A 25,022-nucleotide genomic window follows, 5' to 3' on the forward strand; every position below is an offset into this window, starting at 1 on the left:
CTGTGGTATAGTGCTGATGGATTAGAACTAGATTAAAGAGTCCAAACAGTTTGTTTGGTTAGGTTTCACTGTCTTTACATCATGTGGCATTGTCTCAAAACAACTAAAGTACTGATATACCACACAGATGCTGACAGGTCATTGACTAAGATGACATCAATTAAACCACTCCTGGTTCCTTGAGAAGCAATGTTCATGGTATCGGTAAAACCAGCAGCGATAGCCAACCAAGCAAAAGATCTGACATCAGCACATGTGGGGAAAATATAGCACTTGTGGCTGAGAAAATGTGAAGTCTGGTTTCAGCAAAGGTGCGCCTGTTATACTGTCTGTAGCTGGGCAGTGATATCGGACAGATCTTGAGGCAATGGCACTGTATTACTTATTTGCTCTCAGAAAGAGAAGTATCTGTTATGGAGCTATTAGGGTTTATTGTGAAGTGCTGGAGATTTACTGTAAAAATGAGACTTTGGCATTACAAGTATCGTGGAGTATTACATATGTTTATTGATGTATGTGGGGAAGTAAGTTTGGATAGCTTCCCAAGTCATGACATCTTGAAGCTGCGACTAAAGCAACATTATCATGAATCTCCTACTGTTGTAAATAAACTTTCAGAGTTGCTAAGGTATAAGAATGTGGAGCAATAGCACAATGTGAAAACCACAGAGTTCACACAGGCCAGTATCACTAAACACTAGCACAGTGCATAAGTCATTCTGTTTGCATAGGTCACTTGTGCTCCACCAAAGTTAGACTTCATTGTTTGCAAGGTAACAGTGATAAAGTAACAGTACAGCTTAATGGAAAGAGAAGTGTACAAGCCATGAAGTGTGTGTTTCTTTTTTATGTTAATGTCAGATAGTGGATCATACTGTTTGTGTACCTTGAGTTATCGTTGAACGTGACGTAACTAACAGGGGGAATGTAGGAAATTCGAAATTAGCATGCAGAAAATAAGTAGATTACAATGCGCCCCTGATACCTTTGTCCCACACGAGAGGAATGACATAGCTGCTAACATAATTGAAACTGAACTATGTAACCATGTGCAAATAAGATCACATGGGCACAGTGGTTGTTTGAAAGTGTAGGTAGTTACCAGTGAAGGCAGACAACGTACCATGTGATACCACGAGTGGAGGAACAAACACAAAGTGTAAATTATGTAGTGGTTTTATTTCAGTAAAATGTAAGGGAAAATTTTTTTCACAGAGGAGAGGAGATTGTATCGGCCCAAAACTATATGAGAACTTTGAGCAGAAGGCAGACCCCAGAATTGCAATGAGGCCGCAGCCAGACAGCAGATGCTGGTCACTGAACTGCACAATCAGCTCCTGTGTCATTGGACCGTAAGTGCTGAAATCAGGCCACAAGCCATGGAAATCAGCTGCAGCAAGCCATTGCTCCTGTTTGATCAGCACCCCTCAGTAGCAGCAAGACTTCTGTGATACCATCCCCTGTGTTAATGCCCTGGGGCCAGCCTTCAAGAAACCACTCCACGTTAACTGATTTCCACATTGTCAATGATTATGCCAGATCCCAGTCACTGCTGTGTTCCAGACAATTTGCACTGGTCCACAAACACAGCCTTTACACAAATTCAGTGCCAGAAACAAATACTTAAAGACTGGCACAGGTATACTCACATTTGGGCTTGGCAGGAACACACCTGCTGCCTGCTGGGTATCCCTGCTGTGAACTCTGCTCCCACCAGAATGTGAAGGAGAAACCTCTGCCCACCCCAGGCAGCCAACACCATGCCATTCACCTGCCCCTGGTCCTCATTGTCGGCTGAGACTCTGACTCAGGGCAACGCCATCCCCGTACCACTGGAACGACGGGTCCTTCTGCATTAGAGGAGAGATGGTGGCTGCCCATGAACACAGCATGGCTGCATCCTCCCATCTCTGCTCACCATACAAACCAGAGAAGCCATCACAGTGCTCTGTCACCCAAGCAGCACGTGCACACCACCTACCGTATGTCAATGCCTGCAGCTACAATGCCAGAACATTACGATGGAGCTCCGGACCGCACCAGAGAATGGAGCACAATCAGAAGAATGTCAAACTGTATGAATTAGAAAAGAGCTAATAAAGAGTTGTTGTATTTACACCAGGATTCGCATCTGCTGCAGTCCACAAACCCCATCTTCAAAAAAGAATCTAGCCCACACGCAGTCAGCCTCTCTCTCTCACCTCTATTAACAGAATCATACTGGGGGGGAGAGAGAGAGAGAGAGAGAGAGAGAGAGAGAGAGAGAGAGAGAGAGAGAGAGAGAGAGAGAGGGGGGGGGGGGGGAGGGGGGGGAGGGGGGGGGGGTGCAGTGATCTTGCTGTATTCTTAGGCATAAGAAACACTTGGTCATCATATTTCCTATCATGATCACCTAGCTTACAGGTAACTAACTACAGCTGACACATTCACCATCTCAGTTGGATATTTGTTTTTAATGACTAATTCCAACCAATATGTGACATATTCAGACCTATGTAACTATGAAAGCAAGCTAACTATTCCCTACGGAACTATGTAGTTCCATACAGATACAACAGGTTGCTTATGCAACAAAATGGGTATGAAGATAATCAAATGTTGGTTGAAATTAATCATCACAAAAATAAATATCCATCAAAGCTGGTGAAATAAAGGATACCTTTTAAAAGGCAGGAATGTCTACTAACTACATGGCAACAAACACTCACACAGAAAAAAACAACCACCATCATCTTTTCTATATCAGACACTCCTCAGTTTATAAAAGAAGAGAGGAAATGGTATGAAAGAAGTGAGACTTCTTAAAATGATCTGAGAAGAACACTCATCTTTATTGTAACCTAAGAGAGAAAATCAGGACAGATGAAAATAGTCAAGGGTATTCATACTTTCATTTTGTTCCTCTTTTCAATAACACTTCAGCTAATTAATGTGTTTTCAGGTTAATGACCATCTAGAAATCGTTACTATTTAATTTTAATTCTGGTTCACCTACTGAATTAACTAGTGTTTCTAGTAAGAAAGTAAGTATACACATTTTATTGTTGACTTCAACATGCAGTTCTTTATTGCAATAAAAGGCACATGAACTTAAATTTTCTTGGGTATGAAAATATAAATTTATTACAGGTGCAAATGATTGTGTCTCAAACTGTTAACCATCTTGGCAGATTAAAACAATGTGCCACATATGACTCAAACCCAGACTGATAACTTTTCAGAACAGTTCTTCAGGAGCTAAACCATTACAGAGTAACAGCTTCAGTATGCCAAGTGCTCTTTTTTACAACTCAGTCAGTAGTGCAGAAATTCCCCTTAGGTTTTTATTCCTAGCTGTTCTGTGCGGCACAGTTTCTGCCACACTAGCAAGAATCTCAGTGTCTCGGCTAATGCTCTACAAAGTTAAGACTTGTAAAAGAGGTATCAGTAGACAAACTGTTATCTGGGCCACAAGGAAAGCTTATGTGGCTCACAGTTTCTAGAACATCAACCATGAAACTTAAAAAAAAAGAGTCTGGTTTGAGCTCCACATTCCCCTGATAGATGAAAGAGTCCTTCAAAGATTTAAAACTATGCCCCCTGATGGTGGCATACAAAGACTGGTAGTGTTGGTAAAAATATTCATGCAGAATAGACAAACATTTTATTTGGGTTGGCTGAGGGGAAAATGTCATAAGTAGACATTATTAGATTCAGTAACAAGGATAAGAAAGACTCAGAAGGCCAGCTATATAAAACTAATACCAAACCTATACTTATTCAGAAAACCAAGTCACTAGCCATACTAGTTCAAGGTAAAGATGACCATGGACAATAAAGAAGCTGCTGAGAGTGCTTTATGTTCCATGATGGATCAAAAAGATTGGACAATGCACACTGACAATCCTCCTATCATCAACTGCGAAACAAATGTGGGAAGCACTCAATGAGAATTCTGTATATCATTCCAAAAAATACATTTATTAATTGTCTTGATAATGAGTAGGAGTGTTTCATGTAAGGAGGTTTGTTAACAAGTGATGGGATGGAGCTAGGAAACACACACACACACACACACACACACACACACACACACACACACACACACACACACACACACACACACACAAGGATTAAAGTTGTGTATCAGCAAGTGAAATAGAAAACTTACATGTGGCTCGGAATTCCAAATACAGAACACATTTTCTAGTTTTGAGAACTCACTGATTACTGCATTCAGTGAAATACATATAAAGAATCACAGACCAGATTTCTTAAAGAAACATTTCTTCCTGTCTGAAATAAATCATCCTTTCACAGGAACTTGCATGAAGCTGATACATTAAATTGTACAATGCTTCACAACCACTTAATTATCTACTATCCATAGTATAAATTAACAATGACTTACTTTCCAAAAGTTTTTCAAACTTAAAAAAAAGCGACTGTCAGAAAAATAGATGAAGGCACTCAAGTTATATAACTTGTATTACTGTTAAGGATAACGGATTTAGAAGCAATGTCAATCAAGCTTGCTCACATACTGGTAATAAATTGCAGCTGAGACACCTATTACTGGTATGAATATAAACATCCTGAAACTACATTAATATGCACATGTTGAAGTTACATTAAATGTTTCTATAACACCTACGATTATTGTATCACCTCTGCATGAAACAGCACTCTATTCATTGACTGAAAGCACAAACATCCCCCCCCCCCCCCCTCCTGGCCACTATCTGTCTCGCGTGTGTCTTTTTGAATCTGTTTCTCTGCTTTCCCCAAAGAAAAATGTTGGGTTGGGTTGTTTTGGGGGAGGAGACCAGACAGCGAGGTCATCGATCTCGGGAAGGACGGGGAAGGAAGTCGGCCGTGCCCTTTCAAAGGAACCATCCCGGCATTTGCCTGGAGTGATTTCCCTAAATCACGGAAAACCTAAATCAGAATGGCCGGACGCAGGATTGAACCATCGTCCTCCCGAATCCCAAAGAAAAAGAAACACTTCATACACAATAGGAAAAGAGGGGTGGACATCTCCTTTTGAAGAAAGCTAAACAACAAAGAAAGAACACTTAATAAATGACACAAGGAGTGGAGAAAAAGCCCACAATAACTTCAGGAATTTGTAGAATCATACACAAGCCAGGATCAAATTTGAATTAAATTCCATCAAAACCTGTAAGAAAAATTAATACCGAGAGGCCAAAACTTTAAGGTGTGTAGAAAGTACACAATTGCACAACATCTGATATTTGAAGTTGATCAGAGGGAATTCTAAAGGAAAGAAAAGAAAATGACTAGCATCCTCAGCTGCCACAGCCAGTTATTGCTATGGGATACACCTCATTTCAGTCCCATTTCTGCTGTCCACATTCTTCAAAATTCCTTGTCCATTCCAATAAATTAGTGCTATACATACAATTGGAAACATTCATGATTGAATGGTATCTGTTGCAGTTGTCTTCCAGAAATTACACTTCTCAATATAGCCCTTAAACTGTTGGCATGATACATAATCAGGGTACACTATAAAAATTAACAGCAACTACTTTTAATAGTCTCTTAAATCTTAAACTCTGTGTGTAATTCTCTTTTGAGATCATCTTAATACTAATTCCAGTTGTGTGCTGAGGAGATCTCTTATCTTCAGCTATGGCTATGGTCAGTTTTGGAATTTATATTGTCAGGACACTTGTTGTAAACACATCATAATACATTCTCCAAGTAAAACACAACAAATTGTTTTCAATATTTAAAACTGGAAGACAGTTACACAATACAAAACAGATTGGTTCATTTTCAAGCAAATGTCCAATGGCAAGGACAATACCCTCAAGTTGAGGTTCCTATTAATAATTACATGCAACATTTTAAAAGCTTATTGTGAATGCTCATTGTCTTATCACAGATTAAATTCGCATGTTTCATGACATCCATTACAAATATAAAATCAAAAAATTTTTTACAGCTAAACATTAAGTAGAAAAGTATTAAAACACTTGTAAAAATACCCAGAGCATCTGACATTGTACTAATGCTAACCTAATGTTCTTCACTACTTAGATAACAAAAGCAGTATGATTGCCACTTACTGCATATTTCTTTACTATTCAGAATAACTAAAAAGTTCAACAACACAAAATCAAGCTTTATAATCAACATTTAAAAGCCTGATACTACCAGTGATGAAAATTTATAATAAAAATTAAGACTAAGTCACTAAAACATTCAAATTTTCCTTGCTTGGAACAGCACAAAGGACTGAATGGTCCTTTACAATAAAAACAAGAAAAAATTATATCACCTGACATGTGGCAGGTGTAAACACCACTCAGGTACAAATGCTAACATTTATCCTAATGTTCTAATATTCAAACAAGATTTAAATGGAACAAAACTGTGTATATGGATATTCAAAATAACCTATTTTATCACAATAAGAAGCTCTCCAGGCACATGTCTTCTTAAAATATATTTTAGGTTAAAGAGCATAACAATACCCTGTTAAGTTGCTATAAGGTAGGTAGATGCCTTAAGGGTTAATCAAGAGACAAGCTTTTTTAAACAGTTTCTTTTTAAAAATAGCTTTGAAGTACTTTCTGGGACACTAAACTTGCCACACTACCATTGATCCATATCATATTTGCCCAGTGATGGACAATTCTTCCAACAACCATAATGAATATGTAAATCATGTGAGTGCACAACACTGCACAGTTTTTCCATCTGCTACAAGTTACAAGGAAGTGTATTACAGTCGCAACTTCACAAAAACTCCTTAAACAAAAGAGAGATACTAAATAACTGCACTGTAGAAGTTGATTAGGGAGTTACCCATTCTGACTCAGAGTACCAAGACATGTTACTTTTATATACCATACGACAACAGATACACGAAATGAAAATTATCTGAACACACAAATACTTTCATATTCACTTTCAATACACAGTATCAAATTATGCATAGCACATGATACCACTATAAATCTGTCTAAGGCCATTACAAAGTGATGTTACGGTCAACATCATAACAAAAATTGGTTTCTGAGAGGATGCTTGAATAAACACACCAATCACAAGATTGCAGTACTCATTTGAAACCTGCAGGTGCTTCAGTAACATGGACAGGCTCCATATCTGCCACTGACAACAACTATGTATTAATCTTACATAACTTCTGGCACACAACTTTGGCTATAATCACAGTTATGCAAGTGCAAATGTAATGCTACATGCCTATAGTTCCGATGATATGAAAATAGATGTTTAAAAATATGCTATCTACGAAATGGTATGCAGCAGTTTCTCAGGGAATACTGACCATCATTAAAGCTCATAAACATTATTTACAGTACAGCTACACATTGTTTTAGTCCCTTTTAGGGATGCAAAGGAACAGAAAAGTGAGCATGGTGCACTATCGATTGACTTCCTGTACTTGCAGACTGCGCACTGCTGTTGTATTCACACCAGTTACTGTGTTCTCACGATAGCATCTGTAAAATAAAATTTCTTTTGTTACAAAAACACTTATGACAATTGATAGACTAAAAAGAAAAGAGTGCCAGATTCATCATTAGCATATTATTGTCTTTTTTTATATTCATCTGGTCCATTGTCACTTATTATGTTCTTAAGACACTGAAGAGAAAATGGAACTGCTGTTTAATTACTAAGCCAAATGAATTTCACACATGACAGACAATGCAAATCTAGAACTCACGATTTTCTTTATTATGTAAAACTGTTGCTGTTGTAGTGCTCTTAAGCCCGAAAATTTTGTTGATACAGCTCTTCATACCAGCCTGACAAATCTTGATCTCCCCCTAAAATTTATACCTACCTTCCTCCCCACTCCCCATCATTAAAAAATTAATTATGCCATGAAGTTTCAGGATATGTCTTATTGATTAATTTCTGCTTTAAACACAGTTGTATCTGACATTTTCCTCCCCACTTCACTTTACTAGTCTTATCTTCAACCTTCTTCTGTACCACCAAATTTCAAAAGTTTCTATTCTCTTGCCATCAATACTGTTATACATGTTTCACTTCTATATAAGGGTAAACTACAGATAACTACTTCCAGAATAATGCAGAGATGTTACAAATAATATTTCAGATATAAAAAGAATTTATATAAGTAATTTAAACCAACAAGAGGGGGGGGAGTGAGGGGGAGACGGACGGACAGCGAGGGGGAGACGGACGGACAGCGAGGGGGAGACGGACGGACAGCGAGGGGGAGACGGACGGACAGCGAGGGGGAGACGGACGGACAGCGAGGGGGAGACGGACGGACAGCGAGGGGGGGGAGGGGGAGACGGACGGACAGCGAGGGGGGGGAGGGGGAGACGGACGGACAGCGAGGGGGGGGAGGGGGGGACGGACGGACAGCGAGGGGGGGGAGGGGGAGACGGACGGACAGCGAGGGGGGGGAGGGGGAGACGGACGGACAGCGAGGGGGGGAGGGGGAGACGGACGGACAGCGAGGGGGGGGAGGGGGAGACGGACGGACAGCGAGGGGGGGGAGGGGGAGACGGACGGACAGCGAGGGGGGGGGAGGGGGAGACGGACGGACAGCGAGGGGGGGAGGGGGAGACGGACGGACAGCGAGGGGGGGAGGGGGAGACGGACGGACAGCGAGGGGGGGAGGGGGAGACGGACGGACAGCGAGGGGGGGAGGGGGAGACGGACGGACAGCGAGGGGGGGGAGGGGGAGACGGACGGACAGCGAGGGGGGGAGGGGGAGACGGACGGACAGCGAGGGGGGGAGGGGGAGACGGACGGACAGCGAGGGGGGAGGGGGAGACGGACGGACAGCGAGGGGGGGAGGGGGAGACGGACGGACAGCGAGGGGGGGGAGGGGGAGACGGACGGACAGCGAGGGGGGGAGGGGGAGACGGACGGACAGCGAGGGGGGGAGGGGGAGACGGACGGACAGCGAGGGGGGGAGGGGGAGACGGACGGACAGCGAGGGGGGGGAGGGGGAGACGGACGGACAGCGAGGGGGGGGAGGGGGAGACGGACGGACAGCGAGGGGGGGGAGGGGGAGACGGACGGACAGCTAGGGGGGGAGGGGGAGACAGACGGACAGCTAGGGGGGGAGGGGGAGACGGACGGACAGCTAGGGGGGGAGGGGGAGACGGACGGACAGCTAGGGGGGGAGGGGGAGACGGACGGACAGCTAGGGGGGGAGGGGGAGACGGACGGACAGCTAGGGGGGACAGGGGGAGACGGACGGACAGCTAGGGGGGGAGGGGGAGACGGACGGACAGCTAGGGGGGGGAGGGGGAGACGGACGGACAGCTAGGGGGGGGGAGGGGGAGACGGACGGACAGCTAGGGGGGGGAGGGGGAGACGGACGGACAGCTAGGGGGGGAGGGGGAGACGGACGGACAGCGAGGGGGGGAGGGGGAGACGGACGGACAGCGAGGGGGGGAGGGGGAGACGGACGGACAGCGAGGGGGGGAGGGGGAGACGGACGGACAGCGAGGGGGGGAGGGGGAGACGGACGGACAGAGGCGGTAGGGAGGGGGAGACGGATGGATAGAGGGACTACTCTTCACCAACTAACGACCATCCATCCCACTACCATGTGGAGTCCTATTCATTGCTGTCGATGCCACCTGTCTGTACACCAACATCCCTCATGTCCACAGCCTTGCTGCTATCGAACACTACCTCTCCGAACATCATTCCGACTCCAAATCCATTAAATGTTTCCTTAAACTTTCTACCAATCACATCTCTACACACAACTACTTACCCTTTGTGTGGAAGACAAATCAGTGACTATAATCACTTACATGGCACAATCTTATGCCAGCCTTTTTACGGCCCATCAAGAGGGAACTTTACAGCCTCCCAGTAACCCAAATCCTTGTCTAATTCTGAATTATTGATGTTATCTTCATGATTTGCACCGAGGGCCAAGACACCATATAGTATTTTCTCCACAACCTCTACATTTCTCCCATATGCTTCACAACGTTGTTCTCAACCTAACTTGCCACCTTTTGGGACTTTTATCACCTCTCTAATGGCTCCGTTACCTTTTTCCATCCACTGCATCTGGCTGCTCTCAGTCCATTGTCGCTCCTTTCTGGATGTTTACCACCTCCTTGATGGTTCCATGTATATCTGCATCCGTATCAAGCAGTACCTGGATGGTGACATCTGTCACCCCTTCCACACCAGAAAAGCTGCTTCCATACAGTCTGTGGCATATCAACAGTAATGAGGAGTCCCTTACCGTGCCTGCACACAATGGCACTACCACCCTCCCGTCAAGCCCAGTTCAGTAACTGATTTCTTGTGCCGTATCCTCAAATTCTCTTAAGCCTCCTACCACCCCCAAAAATGCATTGTGAAGGAGAACCGCCCCGCACCGCACCGACGCCCCCTCCCCCCCCCCCCCCCCCCCCCCCCCCCCCCTCCCTCCATCACTTCAGACTGGAGAAACTGAACCATATCCTTCCCCATGGTTTTCACTAGCAAGGAGCTTGGAAATAAGGAACATCCTGTCCACAATCCTTCCCATCCCTCCTAAACGTGTATTCTGCTGCAAAATTCAGTCTATGTAACATCCTGGTCCATTCCTATGCTACTGTTATTCCCACTCCCAACTCCTCACCCCAGACACACCCCTTCTGTTTTGCCACCCCTTCCCATTCCACAACTCCATGTCTTCGTCATCACCAGTCCCCACATGAACTCACTACTCTAACCCATTAAAGGATTTTTTCCAAAAGCTAGAAGGCTTCTCTTCTTTTTTATGTGCCTATAGATTACTTGAGACTTCGAGTGGTCTCCTTTATCCCAAATTATTTACATTCTACACAAACTTTCTTTACCGTATCTATACAACAACAATATTTACAACATTTATTTTATATTTCATTGCAAACCATCTTTCACCTTTCTAGGCCATCATCAGACAACTCAAAAGTGCACAGACAGTCCAGACTACACTAACAGGAGCTCCTAGCTGTATTTACACTGATTTTAAAAGACATGAGACAGTTTATGATAATGTATCTACACAAGAAACATAAATTACAATGTTACAATTTCACATAGATAAACAAGGTACAGTCTATAATGACATACTGAGTATTTTAGACTGTCTTCAGAGTACAAATCCCAAAGCTTACTGACAGAGCAGTAATGTTTTAACTACTAGAATTAGTCAACGAAACCATTTCTCATATCTTAACTGTTTTTAACAAGAATAACGAAGCTAGATTTAAGTAAAGATCTCTAGTATTATCTTCTGTTTGGCAGCTCCATTCTTGTGGTAAAGTTTACTGTAACCTTCTTGTGTTGTTGAGGAAGAAAAGGTAATGTTTTCAACAGGTCTTTCAGTTTTGCAACTAATAAATATGGCTGGTTTTACAAACAACTGCACTGCAGTGTGCACCACGCATAGCACTTCCTCTTTTGAATACATTAACATTTTTCCTTTCTTCTATTTCAGTGTAGGTATTTTGAATAGCTATTTCAGATGGATGAGTTGAGACACTTTGATCGAACTGCATCCAGAGATCTCTCATACCTTTATAAACAACAATATTTCAGCAACATACTTCAACCCAAAGACATTGTCTGTATGCACTGAAACTACAGGGAATAGTATAACAATTTTAGCTGATTCAACAACCTTGAGTAAATCTTGCAGAACAAAGGCTTTGCTTACCTTTCTTCGCTTCTCTATAGTTCTAAAATCTCTTTGCAGTCCACCCCCAGTAGCTGAGAGGTCAGCGCGACAGAATGTCAATCCTAAGGGCCTGGGTTCGATTCCCAGCTGGATTGGAAATTTTCTCCACTCAGGGACTGGATATTGAGTTGTCTTAATCATCATCATTTCATCCCCATTGATGTACAAGTCGCCAAAGTGGCGTCAAATTGAAAGACTTGCACCCGACGAATGGTCTACCTGACGGGAGGCTTTAGTCACATGACATTTCATTTTCATCTCTCTGCAGCTCAAAAAGCTGTGCCCACTCACCAAAAACTTGTGTGTTACCACTTCAAAGCATTCCATGCTAGGCATAAACTAAATGGAGGAGTCCTTGATACATAGGGCTTTGAACTCCAGAGGGCACAAAGACCACACAGCATCTAGTAATGCATTCTTAAAACATTTTTTTCTATGCTACGGAACATGGAATAAGTCTAAAGATATGCAATGGAGTACCGAAAACACCCTACTGCTGAAAACTTGTTTTGTGAAAAAAAAATTTCACTTAAAATGTTTGACATTTCCACTTTTCATTTCACAAATACTACTGTTATTTGGACTGTATCCATAGAATAATCATGTAGCTCAGACTACATTTTGTAGCCTTTACCTCACAATAGGACCTTTGGTTCAGAGATTTGTCAGTTGTTTAGTAAACCAGTTATGAATGTTTCTCTATTGCAGTGACTGGGTTTATTTTATGGAGTGAACCATGACAAAATTTCACGGTTGGTTGTCCGCGTTTCCTCCTTGTCTGTAGTGTGTTCCTTTTGAAACTCCCACTTCACACTCTGTTGTCACCTTACCCTAGCCAGAGGGCACTGTGGCATTGCTGCGGCCGGCTGCCTGCCACATTTGCGAGAGAGCATCGGTCTGGAGGAGGAACTCCAATTGAGGACATCTGGGAGCATACACGCAACCATGCCATTTTGTTGATGTTTCGCATGACTTGTGTCAGGTGTGATGCATCGTTAAGGCCGTGATAGCAGCCAATGTTACTGTCTTGGAAGCAGATGGATCAAAGGGGATGAGGGCTTGTTATCCATTGAAACTCCTATCCTATGGATGTCATCGGACTTAAAATAAGACGTTTGGACCATTATTTGGCGTTATTTGCAAGCAACTGGGCATTCCAACATCTACCGTAATTCGGTGAAGATTATTTGTTTCATTGGTGTGGAAATGACTGAGCCAGGAGCAGTTCCTTTAATGTCCACCTTATGCTCACATTCTGCGTGAGCTATTTTTCGAGTGTAAACTTGACTCTCTCCTTTGTTTGTTGATTTTGAATGCACCGTCAAATACTGAATCAAAGTAGTGTCTTTCAGTTAATTAGCTGGATTCTTCCTTTTCCTCATCACGGGGCATTTTAAATGGCAGAGTAGAATTGTAGACCTTAACTTGCTACCTCATTTGCATGGCTTTAATAACAGTGCCTAATATGTTTACTAATTAAGGCTTGTGGTAAACCAAGGTGTTTAAGTATAATGTTTTAAAATATTATCTGAAATGTGTCAATGATTATGTTGCGTTAGTTGATTCTGAGGGCAATGGCCTTGCCACAATGGATACACTGGTTCCCCTGAGATCACTGCAGTTAAGCGCTGTCGGGCGTGGTCGGCACTTGGATGGGTGACCATCCAGGCCGCCATGTGCTGTTGCCATTTTTCGGGGTGCACTCAGCCTCGTGATGCCAACTGAGGATCTACTTGACCGGATAGTAGCGGCTTTGGTCAGGAATACCATCATAACGACCGGGAGAGCAGTGTGCTGACCCCAAGCCCCTCCTATCTGCACCCTCCACTGAGGATGACACGGCGGTCGGATGGTCCCCGTAGGCCACTCGTGCCCTGATGACAGAGTTCTTAAGTTAATTCTGGGGTATGAACAGATGTGTTGGCACATCTTTTGTGTAAGGAAATCCTGCTAGTTTTGATTACCTTCTGACCAGGGTCTTTGCTCAATGCTTGTCTTTACATAAGCCGCTAACCTGGTTAATGAATGTTGTGGCTATTTTAAATTAATCACTGCTCAATAGCCCAACATAGTTTGTTGGCCGTCAGAAGCCGTGTATGTGTTATTTATTCCTTTATTCTAGTCAATCTATAAGCATGCTACTCTTAATTTGTTACTGTAGGTAGCCATTAAGTTGCCATTTTTTGAGGGTTTAGATGGAGTGCAGCTCCCTTGAGTACAGATTTGTCAAGTTCCAATTTATTGTTTTTCCACTGGGTGGAATCTAAATTTTTTTATTACTACTGAGCTGTATTTAATGTCATGTCATAAAGAAAGGAACCTATTGGAGGTTAACTGTCGCTGTAACGTGTTGTGGACGGTGCACTCTCCTGTTATTCATTTTAATCTTCTAGTCAATGTGTAAACTTGATAATTATTTTCTCTTTACATGGAGTGTGCCTGCCTTGATGTTATAAGTGACTGTTTCATAAACAGTTCTTTAATGCGCCATGCGCACATTTATATTTATGGGAGAACAAAGTGTGTTCCCCTGTTGAACTTTAACTAAAGTGTAGAAAACCGAATTAGGTGTTTATTATTGTTCTAATACTATTATCTGTAAAGTGTAACATGCAACATTTTCTTGGTCTGTTATCAGGTGTTACAATAAATGCAAATTGCAATGAAGTTATGTGCTATTTCAGTTGTTCCCGTGATTTCCTATCTCCGAACTGGTTAATCTAAACTCATAATATTTAATTGTTTAAATATTGGAGGGAGGTGTGTATGTCCCCCATGGTAGCAGAGTGTGGTTGTTTCCCTTCCTAGTTAAGAGGGGGCGTTTAGATTTGCTTCACTGTCTTGCATTTACTGTACATATTTTCAATTTGATTCGTTTTCTATTTCCTTGAAATTTTGTTTTAGAGTCATTTGTAAATTTGATACGTGTCGTGATGGGGCAACGTGATTGTCCCGTTCTGACCTTAAAGAAGTATCAGTTAGTGTGTGAACTGCTAATTCGTCAGCAGCATACGCAGGGTACGGAGGCATACTTGGTCATTAGATTGCATGGTGCATTGAACAATCCAGTAGTCGTTTCCAGTGAACTCATCAGCCAGGTCAGCGATGCCCTACAAGTCATTAGTAGTGCTGCTGATGAATTAAATCAGAATATTACTTATCTTCACGGAACTCATGTTACCTTGAGACAGAGGGGACGGTTACAGGCCCATTTGTGCCACTGGTACTTTCGTTACAGGACTTACAATTATTGTCTTTGAATGAAGAACAGCAGGGATCGGTTAGCCAGCTTACCCAAAGAGTAAAGGAACTGCAGGTTAAGGCCAGTGTTTCATGATAAAGATGATAAGAATTTGGCTTCCTCGGGTAACAATAATCAAGGTGTTAGTAGTCATGTGTTTAAGGCTCAGGGATCGGAGGTGTTTGCCAAATTGCCCAATCCTATTATCTATTTATTGCGAGGGATTTCAGTGTTCATGATTGATGACTTAAGTCAAGTTCAAATGGTTTTGTGGCTTACTGTTAGCCTCAAAATACATACTAGTGCCCTGCAATTTCCCCAGGTGGTTGTGCTACGTATTTTTTCCAATTGCAGGAGTTCGATGAGAAACTCCTTGATATGGAGGTTACTGAACGTGACTCCATCCCAGTCGTAGTCCAAGGGATGAGACCCGAGGATCGATCATGGACTCAGTTTGACCATGAGCCTCTCATATACCAAGTTGAGCCAACTTGTTAGTTCTATTGAGGCACTTAGTTTTGCCGATGAACACCATTGTGCAAGCTCATTGGATGAAAGATCAACATCTTTAGTAACAGAGCCTAGGTGAGGAGTTATTCCTTTTCCTGCAAAGCGTCAATGTTTTAGGTATGAGGTCACCAGTCATTTGGTTTGTGACTGTTCACATCAGCAAGCAGCTTGTTCCAGTAAATGACGTCAGAAGAAAAGGGACAACTATTGCAAGGATGGTACATCCAAGGGCTGTGCTCATATTAGAGCTGTATCGGGGTCATGGCTTCCCCACTTGTGTGCTGCACTTAATCATGAGCCCATTTGGCCCTGTTGCATTCTGGCAGTGCCGTTTCCTTGCTTGATTACGACTGATATCTTGAATATTGTGCCCTATGCAGGTTTCATCCTTTGTCTCCTTCCATGCACGGATGTCTGGCAGTGAATGAGCAGAAATTACCTCTGGTGGGGGAACTAAAGGGGAACAGTAGTAGGCGATTTTTCTTGGCATATTTGTTTTCATGTAACTAAGAATCTTTCAGTTAGTTTGTTGTTGGGCTGTGACTTGGTTCGCAAGGTCGGTCTGGTGCTAGATTTTGCTTTTGTCCTGCACAGAAATTTGGTTTCTGTTCTTGTCATAAATGTGTTCCACTTAAGGCCATTAATAATATCATTTCGCAGTTTGATGTTGGTCATCTGCCTGATGTGCAGGCATTTTGTTTGCTCAAATTACTACAACGTTATCCTCAGGTCTTGACTACTCAATTGGGGGTTACGGATCGCATTTGTTACAAAATTCATTTGATGGATGATGTTCCGGTCCAGCAGACCCCTTACCGCCTGTCACCTCCCAAGATGCGGATATTATGTCGTAAAATTGATGAGATGTTGAATAATAGGGTTTTCAGACCGTCTACTTTCCCATATGCTTCGCCTATATTCTTGGTCTCTAAGGAGCACGGATAGGACTATCGACCTGTCGTTGATTACCGCTGCCTTAACCAGAAGGTCATACTGGAGTCTGTACCAATGCCTGATCTTCACAACTGTTTCACTTGTTTCATTGGAGCACCATTTTTTCCATTCTGGATTTAAATCAGGCCTATTACCAGATACCACTTACTGAGGATTTGCAACAGACTGGAATCTCCGAGTTCAATCGCGTTCCCTTTGTTTTTGCTCCCCCGTCTTTTGGATAATGTGTTGGCTGATTTAAAACTTAACTGTGTTTATAATTATTTAGATGACATTGTACTCTAAAGTCATAGCTTTGGTCAACACTTACAAGATCTGGCATTGGTTTCAGATCACTTGAGTGAGGTAGGATTGATTGTCAAACCTGATAAAATTAAATTATGTTGTGGAGAGATTTCCTTCCTTGGGCACTTAGTCTCAGGTGATGGCATTAGGATTGATCAGGAGCATGTTGTTGTTGACGACGACGACGACGACGACGACGACTTCTTCAGTCCCGAGACTGGTTTGATGCAGCTCTCCATGCTACTCTATACTGTGCAAGCTTCTTCACCTCCCAGTACTTACTGCAGCCTACATCCTTCTGAATCTGCTTAGTTTATTCCTCTCTTGGTCTCCCTCTACGATTTTTACCCTCCACGCTGCCCTCCAATGCTAAATTTGTGATCCCTTGATGCCTCAGAACATGTCCTACCAACCGGTCCCTTCTTCTTGTCAAGTTGTGCCACAAACTCCTTCTCCGCAATTCTATTCAATACCTCCTCATTAGTTATGTGATCTACCCATCTAATCTTCAGCATTCTTCTGTAGCACCACATTTCGAAAGCTTCTATTCTTTTCTTGTCCAAACTATTTATCATCCATGTTTCACTTCTATACATGGCTACACTCCATACAAATACTTTCAGAAATTGACTTCCTGACACTTAAATCTATACTCGATGTTAACAAATTTCTCTTCTTCAGAAATGCTTCCTTGCCATTGTCAGTCTACATTTTATATCCTCTACTTCGACCATCATCAGTTATTTTGCTCCCCAAATAGCAACACTCCTTTACTACCTTAAGTGTCCCATTTCCAAATCTAATTCCCTCTGCATAACCCGACTTAATTCGACTACATTCCATTATTCTCGTTTTGCATTTGTCTTTCAAAACACTGTCCATTCCGTTCAACTGCTCTTCCAAGTCCTATGCTGTCTCTGACAGAATCACAATGTCATTGGCGTACTTCAAAGTTTTTATTTCTTCTCCATGGATTTTAATACCTACTCTGAATTTTTATTTTGTTTCCTTTACTGCTTGCTCAATATACAGATTGAATAACATTGGGGAGAGGCTACAACCCTGTCTTACTCCCTTCCCAACCGCTGCTTCCCTTTCATGCCCCTTGACTCTTATAACTGCCATCTGGTTTCTGTACAAATTGTAAATAGCCTTTCGCTCCCTGTATTTTACCCCTGCCACCTTTGGAATTTGAAAGAGAGTATTCCAGTCAACATTGTCAAAAGCTTTCTCTAAGTCTACAAATGCTAGAAACATAGGTTTACCTTTCCTTAATCTAGTTTACTAAGATAAGTCGTAGGGTCAGTATTGCCTCACGTGTTCCAACATTTCTGCGGAATCCAAACTGATCTTCGCCAAGGTTGGATCTACCAGTTTTTCTATTCGTCTGTAAAGAATTCGCATTAGTATTTTGCAGCTGTGACTTATTAAACTGATAGTTCAGTAATTTTCACATTTATCAACACCTGCCTTCTTTGGGATTGGAGTTATTATATTTTTCTTGAAGTCTTAGGGTATTTCGCCTGTCTCATACATCTTGCTCACCAGATCGTAGAGTTTTGTCAGGACTGGCTCTCCCAAGGCCGTCAATAGTTCCAATGGAATGATGTCTACTCCCAGGGCCTTGTTTGGACTCAGGTCCTTCAGTGCTCTGTCAAACTCTGCACACAGTATCATACCTCCCATTTCATCTTCATCTACATCCTCTTCCTTTTCTGTAATATTGTCCTCAAGTACATCGCCCTTGTATAGATCCTCTATATACTCCTTCCACCTTTCTGCTTTCCCTTCTTTGCTTAGAACTGGGTTCCATCTGAGCTCTTGATATTCATACAAGTGGTTCTCTTTTTTCCAAAGGTTTCTTTAATTTTCCTGTAGGCAGTATCTATCTTACCCCTACAGAGATAAGCATCAACATCCTTACATTTTGTCCTCTAGCCATCCCCGCTTAGCTATTTTGCAGTTCCTGTCGATCTCATTTTTGAGACGTTTGTATTCCCTTTTGCCTGCTTCATTTACTGTGTTTTCATATTTTCTCCTTTCATCATTTAAATTCAATACTTCTTCTGTTACCCAAGGATTTCTACTAGCCCTCGTCTTTTTACCTACTTGATCCTCTGCTGCCTTCACTACTTCATCCCTCAGAGCTACCCCATTCTTCTTCTACTGTATTTCTTTCCACCATTCCTGTCAATTGTTCCCTTATGCTCTCCCTGAAACTCTGTACAACCTCTGGTTTATCAGTTTATCCAGGTCCCACTTCCTTAAATTCCCACCTTTTTGCAGTTTCTTCAGTTTTAATCTACAGTTCATAACCAATAGATTGTGCTCAGAGTCCACATCTGCTCCTGGAAATGTCTTACAATTTAAAACCTGGTTCCTAAATCTCTGTCTTACCATTGTATAATTTATCTGATACATTCTAGTATCTCCAGGATTCTTCCATGTATACAACCTTCTTTTATGATTCTTGAACCAAGTGTTAGCTATTATTAAATTATGCTCTGTGCAAAATTCTACCAGGTGGCTTCCTCTTGCATTTCTTAGCCCCAATCCATATTCACCTACTATGTTTCCTTCTCTCCCTTTCCCTCCTCTCTAATTCCAGTCACCCATGACTTAAATTTTCGTCTCCCTTCACTACCTGAATAATTTCTTTTATCTCATCATACATTTCTTCAATTTCTTCGTCATCTGCAGAGCTAGTTGGCATATAAACTTGTACTACTGTAGTAGGCATGGGATTTGTGTCTATTTTGGCCACAATAATGCATTCACTATGCTGTTTGTAGTAGCTTACCCGCATTGCTATTTTCCTATTCATTATTAAACCTAATCCTGCATAACCCCTATTTGACTTTGTATTTATAACCCTGTATTGGCCTGACCAAAAGTCTTGTTCCTCCTGCCACCGAACTTCACTAATTCCCACTATATCTAACTTTAACCTATCCATTTCCCTTTTTAAATTTTCTAACCTACCTGCCCGATTAAGGGATCTGACATTCCATGCTCCAATCTGTAGAACACATTTTCTTTCTCCTGAGAACAACGTCCTCTTGAGTAGTCCTCGCCCGGAGATCCGAATGGGGAACTATTTTACCTCTGGAATATTTTACCCAAGAGGATGCCATCATCAATGACCCATACAGTAAAGCTGCATGCCCTCGGGAAAGAACCGAGCATACTGTCAGCTTAAGACGTTTTTACCTACAATGTAACAAGAAAGAGATTGCTAGATTTGTCGGAACGGCTGATTATTTTCGTAAATTTGTACCTAATTTTGCTCAATTTGCCACTCCCGTTAACTGTCTGTGTGGCAAGAACCAAGTGTTCCAATGGGGCGAGAGCCAGCAGACAGCTTTCACAGTAATTATAACTGGTCTTACCTATCCTCCAGTTCTTGTTGTTCCTGACTTTAGTCAAAGTTTTATTGTCTAAATCGATGCATCCAGAGGTTGGATTGCTACCGTTCTCATGCAGGAATTCAATGGTGACAGGCGGCCAGTTGCTTATGCCTCAAGGTGTTTGAGGCGGAAGCAAAGTATTCAGTTTACGAATGTAAAGCCTTAGCTGTTTTGTTTGCCCTTGAAAAGTTCAAATTTTATCTAGGACATCAGGAATTCTTACTGGTGACTGATAACCAGGCATTGAGTTGGGTTTTGGCCCAACCCAGCAAAACTGGTAGGGTGGCTCGTTGGCAGTCCACATATCGGCCTTTCGTTTCAAAGTTCACCATAAATGTGGCATTGACAGTCAGGTCACTGATGCATTCAGTTGATGTTTTGTGAGGAGGAATAGGAACACCTCCATTCTGAGGAAGTTATTGTAGCCAATGTCCTCTCTGAGATCCTGGAATTATTTAACGAAATCAAGGAGAAGCAGGAAGAGGATCCCAGATGGAGCACTGTTAAGGAAGCTATTCTTTCCGGAAAGCAGATGCCTGGATACATTATAAATAGAGGCATCTTGTGTAAGCGGGTTGGGAAGACTGGTCTATTTAAGATTGGTCCCCTCAATGGTTGGTACATCCGGTTTTTGCTTATTTTCATGATTCGCTTGTGGTAGGTCACTTGAGGATAGCTAAAACTATTGCCAAGGTTAGTCAACAGTTAACTTGGCCCTCTATGAGTCAGAATATTAGGAAGTTGGTAAAGAGCTGCCAACTCTGCAAAATTAATAAACCTAATAATACATTACGGGCAGGGTTTTTGCTGTCTGAAAGGGAAGAAAATCCCATGGACAAGAAAATCCCATGTCAGTTTAAGCAATTTTGTTTTAGAAATGGGATTCATCATTTCACCACAACACCTTATTACCCACAGCCTTGTTTTGCCGAACGGGTTAACCATAATTTGGAGGTGGCTCTTATTATTTATCATTGCCATTCTCCATCTAAGTGGGATCAATCCTTGCCATGGTTTTAATTCCACCCACCATGTGGCTTCTAGGACTACTACTGCCTCATTGATGTTAACCTATCCTTTGAATTGTACATTCACCAATTTATGGCATATCACTGATCTCTTGTCTGAAGTCATAGACACCCATTCGATCAAGAACAATTGGGAAAGTGCTAGAGCCAATATCCATCATATTCATCACCTTAAGGTGCTCCGTTACAATCATGGCTGATGCTCCTTTCAGGGAAAGGTTGGGGATACAGTTTTCATTAAGAATTTTAATCTTGGAAAGCGCTTCCGCACCCATGCTGGTGGGAAGTTCGCACCACCCGTCACCAGTCCATTTAGTATACAGAAGATTTTAAGTCCCGTCGACTTCTTGCTTAAACACTCTGGTACTGGTAAGGTGCTTAAGGTTCATGTAAATCAGATTAAGCCTAAAGTTGGGTAAGCTTTTGTTACCACCTGTTGTGTGGTTTTGGTGGGGGAGGGTGAACCATGACAAAATGTCACAGTTGGTTCTCTGTGATTCCTCCTTGTCTGTAGCGTGTTCCTTTTGAAATTCCTGCTTCGCACTCTGTTGTTTCCTTACCCTAGCCAGAGGGTGCTTTGGCATTGCTGCAACCAGCTGCCTGTCATGTTTGTGAGAGAGCGTCAGTCTGGAGGAGGAACTAATTTACGACGTCTGGGAGCACACAGGTGGCCATGCCGTTTTGTTGATGTTTGGCATGACTTGTGTCAGGTGTGATACATCGTTAAGGCCGTGATAGCAGCCAATGTTACTGTCTTGGTCGCAGATGGATCAAAGGGGATGTGGGCTGATTGTCCATTGAAAGCCTATGGATGTTGTCGAACTTAAAATAAGACATTTTGACCATTATTTGGCATTATTTTCAAGCAAATGGGCATTCCAGCGTCTACAGTAATTTGGTGAAGATCATTGGTTTCGTCAGTGTGGAAATGACTGAGCCAGGAGCAGTTCATTTAATGTCCACCTTATGCTCACATTCTGTGTGAGCTGTTTGCAAGTGTAAACTTGCCTCTCACCTTTGTCTGTTGATTTTGAGCACACTATCAAATACTGGATCCAAGTAGTGACTTTCAGTTAATTAGGACACATTTAAATGACAAAGTAGAATTGCAGACCTTGGCTTGCTACCTCATTTGCAAAGCTTTAATAACAGTGCCTAACCTGTTAACTAATTGCCTTTTGCCTTTAAATATGTCTGCTTGTGTCTGTGTATGTGCGGATGGATATGTGTGTGTGTGTGACGAAGCAACTGCCAGTTGCGAAAGCTCATAATTCTGTGTGTGTGTTTGTGTGTTTTGTTCATGTGCCTGTCTGCCGGCGCTTTCCCGCTTGGTAAGTCTTGGAATCTTTGTTTTTAATATATTTTTCCCATGTGGAAGTTTCTTTCTGTTTTATTTACGTACATATTTATATTTATGGGAGAACTTAAAGTGTGTTCCCCTGTTGAACTTTAGTTAAAGTGCAGAAAACTGAATCAGGTGTTTATTATTATTCTAGTGGTATTATCTGTAAAGTGTAACACGTGACATTTTCTTGGTCTGTTATCAAGTGTTACAATAAATGCAAATTGCAGTGAAGCAATGCGCCATTTCAGTTGCTTCTGTGATTTCCTGTCTCCGCATTGGTGAATCTAAACTCAAAATACTTAATTGTTTAAATATTGGAGGGAGGTGCATTTGTGCCATGGAGTACATGCATAGCTTCTCAGGCAGAGTTGTTAGGCATTCATACATAGCTGTGACTGCATATACATCAAAGTTCAGTGCAGTTTTAGTCTGTACAGCTGCGGAAAGTGGTGAATGCCTATTCAAAAATATGACTCACTCCTTTTGTACTATACAAAACAGATACCAAGCTTAAATGTCCCTACTCAAAAGAGCAATTGCGAACTTCGCTGTTATATAGCCTGCTTTACAAGATCTTATGAAAAGGTTTGGGGTTTACAGGTGAGTACATACATTTGTAACAGGAAATATATGCCTGCCATTAACTGGTCCAATTTTTGGAATTAAAATTTCATTTAATAGCAGGCTTCAGCTGAGTCATGAGGTTCTGTATTAGCAAGTTAGTGACCTGAGTGAAGAGGCTGGTGTATGGCTCATGCGTCATCAGCAAACTTCAAGACAACATATTATGCCCACTGTCCAGTAACTTTAGTTCTCACATGTTTAACTGACATACAACTTGATACTGAATGTACCAAAATATTGTCATCTAACGAACAGTACCACGTAACTGGCTTTTCTGATTTTCTGGATTTGCGTCAGTGCACACACACTTGCTTTTATTATAGAATGATGAACTTGCAATTTTTTACAATGAAAAAAAAAAGAAAGAAAAAAAAAAAGAAAAAGAAATACAACTTAACTGAAGCATCAAAAGGCCTATAAGGCTGTTTGGGGTGATGCCATGATCTGTTGAGAGAATTCAGTTTTAGAAGGCTACAGCAGCAAAATATAGGAAGACTTACAGGGATTAGTGACTGGTGTAGTGACTGGTAGCAGTCAATCACTCTTAAATAAAATGAAAGTGCACTGTCATACCCTACTCCGAAGGGAGTGACAAACTCACTGGCAATGAAAAGATTGTCTAGAAAAAAATCTACTCACTTCAGTCAACTGAAGCCTTGACTCAAAACTGCTTTCCAATATACAGAGATAACTAACAGGTAATACCAGAGTGCGGTAGCTGCATGCACTTTTGTATTTACACGGCACATTGATACAGAGTCACTTACGTTGTATTGTTTCTTCGACAACAATATCTAATAAAAATTTTAATAGGAGCTTGCTATATGGTGCATCTAAAAGCCGTAATGTTCATGAACACTGCATGACTTGGATTCCTGCACCTGTGAACATACTAAATTGCTTGTGTTCTATCCCATAGACATTACTGTGACATGCTGTCAGCTATAGAAATAAAGTATGGACGACAACAGCAGCTTAAAAGCAGGGACTCAAGTTCATGTATAATGATGACATGCTACAGAGCTCAGTACATCTGAAGTGCATGTAGTACATACCGTGAGCAATAGTGGTCAGAGTCTGGTGAGCCATAGAAATGGCAGTGATTATTTCTACACGGAGTGCCAGCTTTTTCAACATGTGGCAGTTCCACTCCGTGGCCGGCTTTCGGAAGTTGTGGAGAAGTCAGTGTTGCCACATGTGTGTGTCTCCCACTGACTATTTCCTGCACACAAATACATATGTATATGACATTTTATTCTGCATGAGCACTATAAACAGAGATCACAGTGACATCTGGATATATCTTTCTGAGGGAAATCAAAAATTAATTTCACAGATTCACTTAACAGATTTCTTCCTCTCCTCACTTACCAGGTAATTAAATATTATTGAACTGGTTACTGTCAGTTTTCGCCCTAGAAATGAAAATCTATTCCAATTCCCTCATCATGTTTCATACATATTGTATTTGTACAGGGTTATGCCTTTCCCCACCTGAAAATTCACTTTTCTCTACAATATAAATTATTAACATCTGCTACTAAACACACCTATCTGGTTGGAGAGATGAAAAGGAACAACAAGATGCTGTTGTTACAGAAACAGTTTATAAAAAGGTTACAACAGAAATGGAAACAACAACAATAAAGAATGGTGAAGAATTGTAAAACATGGTCAGAAACATAGGTACAGTGGAACATCATGCACTATTAAACAGACAGAGCAATCAGTAGACAAACAACAAGTCAAGTGGGTACTGGGCAATCTGTGAGCACAATACATTTTTTCACTCTTAAAGTGATAGTAAATACCTTTCCCTTGGCAGTGAAATCCTATCCTGTTGATATTTGCTGCTCTTCCTTCCATAGGAGAAATCTTGCAAAATAAACACCATAAATGCCGTAAATTTATGTTTTATGCAAAGGAC

At 41.8% G+C, this 25,022-nt stretch overlaps 1 protein-coding gene across 4 annotated transcripts in view; it reads right to left on the reverse strand.

Moving 5' to 3' along the window:
• Positions 1-5,707: 5,707 nt before the first annotated feature.
• Positions 5,708-25,022, reverse strand: part of LOC126281544 (OTU domain-containing protein 7B-like) — a 78,818-nt gene continuing 59,503 nt past the window's right edge. For 2 of the 4 annotated variants that reach the window (XM_049980601.1, XM_049980600.1), the window contains exons 11-12: positions 24,151-24,317; positions 5,708-7,478 (exon numbers count right to left, since the gene is read on the reverse strand). In XM_049980601.1, coding sequence (XP_049836558.1) covers positions 7,400-7,478; positions 24,151-24,317 — 246 coding nt within the window. In that variant the 3' untranslated portion in view covers positions 5,708-7,399. The remainder of the gene's footprint in view (positions 7,479-24,150; positions 24,318-25,022) is intronic. The other 2 variants (XM_049980603.1, XM_049980602.1) reach the window with 1 other exon arrangement.

The sequence above is a fragment of the Schistocerca gregaria genome, chromosome 7 (genome assembly GCF_023897955.1).
Source record: "Schistocerca gregaria isolate iqSchGreg1 chromosome 7, iqSchGreg1.2, whole genome shotgun sequence".
Lineage (NCBI taxonomy): Eukaryota > Metazoa > Arthropoda > Insecta > Orthoptera > Acrididae > Schistocerca > Schistocerca gregaria.